At 40.6% G+C, this 4,858-nt stretch overlaps 1 protein-coding gene across 1 annotated transcript in view; it reads left to right on the top strand.

Annotated features, from left to right (window-relative positions):
* The window catches only part of ZC2HC1B (zinc finger, C2HC-type containing 1B), a 45,145-nt gene that overhangs the window by 30,888 nt on the left and 9,399 nt on the right, over nt 1–4,858 (top strand). Inside the window, 1 exon segment of the mRNA XM_006878358.1 lies at nt 495–634. Coding sequence (XP_006878420.1) covers nt 495–634 — 140 coding nt within the window.

Here is a 4,858-nt window from a genome sequence, read left to right as displayed (position 1 = left end):
TTACTGTGGTATCAATTTTGACTTAAGGTGACACAAAGTCTGTAAAAAAATACATTTTTTGGATTTTGATTTTTTTTTTTTTTTTTTTTAAGTAAATTTTCAGGCCTTTAGGTGGACTGGAACATCCAGCCTTTTGGCTAGTGGCCAAGTGTGTCAATCCTTTGCACTTCCCAGGGATTCAATAAATAGTTCATTTAATTGGGAAGTTTCCTTAATACAATTAAATCCATTTTCTAAAAGACATGCCCTACAAGCATTTGAAGGCATACTCATGCATTGAATTGCATGCATAGGGACACAACTTTTTTCCCTGCCATGTACCATATTTGAGCCCCTGCCTGTTTCCTCCTTTGAAATAGACCGTCTCAGACCAAAGCTTGAGACCATGTCATTTAGTGCTAGAGCTGTATTCACACCCTCTTTATATCATATTGTTTATTCCATAATTGTTTTTGAAAGCATTAATTGCCTTTTGTTATTACATTTACATTCAGATTATATTCAATGCCCATATTGTATGAGGAGATTTAATGAAGCGGCAGCTAGTTGACACATTCCTTTCTGTAAGGATCAGTCTTCTCCGCGAGTCTTTGATCCAGCCTAGACAGCAGCCAAATTGGCATCCAGAGTCCAGGTAAATCTCTTGCCCTTGTACCTTTGCACGCCTGGAGGGAAATCTGATGTACCTGTCCTAAGAATCTTGTTGACTATCTCATCATGATATCTCACTCCCATGGAGGTTGGCTGCTTTGGGAGGATGCTTTTCAGATGACAGCACCTTTCGGTGGGTGTCAAAGAAAAATATTTCTAAAGTGCTTGGAGCATCTCAGCATGAAGACTTGGCTATCTATATACATGTTATCTGCAAGATCAGCAGTTCAAACTCACCAGCTACTCCTCAGAAACCCTTTACCAGGGTCGCTATAAGTCAGAACTGGCTTGATCGCACTTAACAACAATCAACAACAACAAATCTACAGTATTAGAGTACAGTTCTGCTTACTCAAAGGTGGTTATCAGCTTTAACCACCAGAAAAAAAACAGTGACCCTGAAGTACCGGTGGGCTATGTGGGGAAAAGTGTCACAAAAAAGGGGTCCTAGAGCTCATGTGTTGGGCTTTATAAAGGAAGCGGTGTGTCAGCCTTTGCCACAGAATTAACAGAACAGAACAGAAGCATCTGCTAGAAATGGCACAAACAGGTAAAATGAGAACTGACAGGGAGACCATGGATCTATAAACATAGATAGAACTGGAGGCAGCAAACAGCTGCATACACGTCAGAGGCCCACCCCAGGGACATAACTTACAGTCCAGCATAAGAACATAGAGATGGCTCAGACATCAAGAAAAGATTCAATTGACCTGAATACTTTTAAGATTATGTAACACATGGAGATTTCTGTTAAAGCCAGTATTTAATGGGACTGGGCTCCCCAGAAGACAGACTTGGCTCTTTCCCCACAAACATTAGACAGTTATTGACTACCTCCTCTGTAGGGACTGGGTCATCCAGGATTTGCAATCCAAAGAGTAAGAAAGTGTGATGGTTGGTATAGACTGGAGTGCTGTGGACAGAAGTAAGCCTCTACGATTCATGGAAGGCTTCAAAGGGAAGCAAATGCTTTCCCCTTAAAAATCAAAATGGGCTCAACAGATTGGAGTTGAAGTTGGGGAGAGCAGCAGAGGATGGGAAGGCAAGATGGTAGCCCATATACTGAAGAACTGACTGGAACCAGGAAATGGAAAGTCATCAGGAACCTAGATGGTCCTCCCTGACATCTGTTCTCTGTCTCCTACTATGCTACTCCTTTCTTCTCTCTGTACACAGTGGCCTTCTCAACTTTTCTGTCCTCATTTAGACTGGAGTGGCATGGAATGGGCTTTTAAAGGATAATTGCCTAGACAGTGGTGTTCAAAATAGACTGGATGAGGCACTAGTTAAGAGTCTCAGTATAGGGAATGAATGAGAGTCTTGAGTAAGAGGACTGGTGTGTGTGTGAGTGTGTGTGTGAAAAAGAGAGAAAATTTGAGAAATACTTAATGAGGCTGAGATGCTGATTGGATGTGAGGTCAAAGGAAGGGGGATCAAAGTTGACAATAAGGTTTTTAGCTCCAGAGCCTGGGCAGATAGTAATACTGTAAATCTACAGAAAGGAGCACAGGAGGGAGGAAGTAGATAGGTGGGGGTAGGGTCATGATTGATATCATTTTAGAGATTCAGTCTTTGCACATAGGATAGCATTGGAAGCAGTAGAAAGAGTAGTCAGATTTGAACTCCAGTTCCATGAGGGGCCTTCAGAAAGTTCTTGGAAATGCATATTATGGAAAAGCTATGCATGAATTTAAAAGGTTTTTTTTTTTTTTTTCCCACCCAAATAAACTTTTACTAACTTGTTGGAACATATCTGAACAGGATATAGTTTGAGGGACTAAGAAGACTAAGACATCATGAAAAGAGTGCCTGCCTGTATCAGGGTAACGTTAATTCTGTTAAAATTCAACATCCATTTTATGGTGAACAAATACTAAATTTATGGTGAAGCTTAAGTGAAAGAATGGTGAAATCACTGATGCTTTACTAAAAGTCAATGGGGATAGTGCCCCCAAATAAAACAGTAGTTAAAAATGAATAAATTGTTTTTTAAGATATTGTGTGTGTCTTAAGTGCCATTGAGTTGGTTTTGTCTCATAGTGACTCTGTATAGGGTTTCCGAGGAGCAGCTGGTGGGTTTGAATTGCTAACCTTGTGGTTAGCAGTCTAGTGCTTATCCTACAGTGACACACCAGGACTCCTGTAAGACATGGGAGGATGGTAAAGATGAAGCCATCCACTGTAGACTATCCACATTATTTTGCAAGGAAACAATCTTGTTCTTTAATTGAAGAGGAAAAACAATTCATAGCAAAAAACAGCAGCCAACACTACAGACATCTCAATTGGCTCAGTTTACACAATTCTGACTGAACTATTGAAACAAAATGTCTGCTTAATGAATGCCCAAACTGGTGTACTCAGATGAGCTGTAGACAAGAGTAGGGCTTTCCATGAAAATTTTAACAAATGGAAGCAAGAGACATTTCTAGAAAGAATTGTAGCAAATGAAAGATGACTTTACCAGTAGAACCTTGAAGACAAAGCACAACCAAATCAATGGCCAGCAAGAGGTAGAAGTGTTTCTGTCAAAGCAAAAGAAGACTGATCAAGAGACATGGCAACAGTTTGGAGGGATGCAGAAAGCATTTTGCTACATTGATAACTACTGGTGATTGGAATGCAAAAGTTATATACAAAGAAGGATCCACAGTTAGAAACTATGTTGATAGAAATGATGCTGGAGATCATGTGATAGAATTTTGCAAGCCAGTAACTTACTCATTGCAAATATCTTTTATGAACAACATTAAAGTCAACTATACACTTGGACTTCACCAGTTGTAATACTTGGGAATCAAATGGACTACATCTGTGGTAAGAGACTGTGGAAAAGCTCAATGTCATCAGCCAAAACAAGGCCAGGGACTGATTGTATAACTGACCGTCAATTACTCATATGTAAGTTCAGGCTGAAGAAAATTAAAACAAGTCCACAAGAGCCAAAATATGACCTTAATTATATCCCACCTGAATTTAGAGGCCATCTCAAGAACAGATTTGATGCATTAGATACTAATGACCGAAGAGTTGTGGGATGACATCAAGAACATACTACATGAAGAAATAAAATGGTGATAAAAAAGAAAAGACCAAAGTGAATCTCAGAAGAAACTCTGAAACTTGATGTTGAACAAAGAAGCTAAAGCAAAGGGAGGAAAAAATGAAGTAAAAGAGCTGAGAAGAAATTCAAAGGGCAGCTCAAAAAGACAAAGTTAAATATGATGAAATGTACAAACACCTGGAGTTAGAAAACCAAAAGGGAAGAGCACACTCAGCATTTCTCACGCTGAAAGAACTGAAGAAAAATGCAAGCCTCAGGTTGCAATATTGAAGATTCTATGGGAAAAATATCGAATGATGCAGAAAGCATCAAACGAAGATGGAAGGGAGAGGTGAGACTTGATGGAGGTGCAGTGAAGTTTGCCATCAGCAATACCACAGAATACTAGGCAAAGCAGATCCAGGGCAGACCTCCAAAACTTGGAACCACATATACACTTGACGGGGAGAGAAAGGAATAGCCAGAAATATCACCATAGAAAGCTTGTAAGTCCATATTCTGCCTATAACTGATTGGAATACCTAAAATGGGGCTACAACGTGCCCAGTGAAGGAGGCTTCCTGTGGAGCCTCTGCATTACATAAGACCATAGGTGGAATCCTGAACAGCATCTAGATTCTTCAGAGGTGGGAAATTTCCACTTGAAAGGACAAGCAGACCAGCCTGGAACAGCTAGAAGAACAGAAGATACTTCTTGAAAGAAAGACCGACAGGAAAAATTCAAAACAATACAGGCAGACCAACTGATTACTACAAGAACAAGCAAGCTGCTCACCCCAGAGACATCAAGGCAAGTGGACAGGTCCCCTCAGAGCAAACCCCTTTCCAAGAATAAGACTCATTGGGAATACACGCTCTGATTGGTGACCACGTTCATCACTGATAAGAGGAAGTGACAGAAAACTAGCCATGAAGCTGCGAGCTAAGCTCTACAACATTCAATAGACTCATTTGAACCTGGGTAGAGAACTGGTTGGCCAGCAGTGTGGCAAGACCTGGAAACTCTTGGGCCCAGAGTCAGTGACATAGCCACAGTGGAGAGTGAAGCGTCCAGCTTATAAGAAGAGAGGACATATGCACAAGAACACCCACACTTGCAGATAATACCCACTTGACCTGGCTTCAATGGCTGAATGATCA

Source organism: Chrysochloris asiatica, unplaced genomic scaffold, assembly GCF_000296735.1.
Source record: "Chrysochloris asiatica unplaced genomic scaffold, ChrAsi1.0 scaffold00013, whole genome shotgun sequence".
NCBI lineage: Eukaryota > Metazoa > Chordata > Mammalia > Afrosoricida > Chrysochloridae > Chrysochloris > Chrysochloris asiatica.
This window is presented reverse-complemented; position numbering and strand designations above follow the sequence as displayed.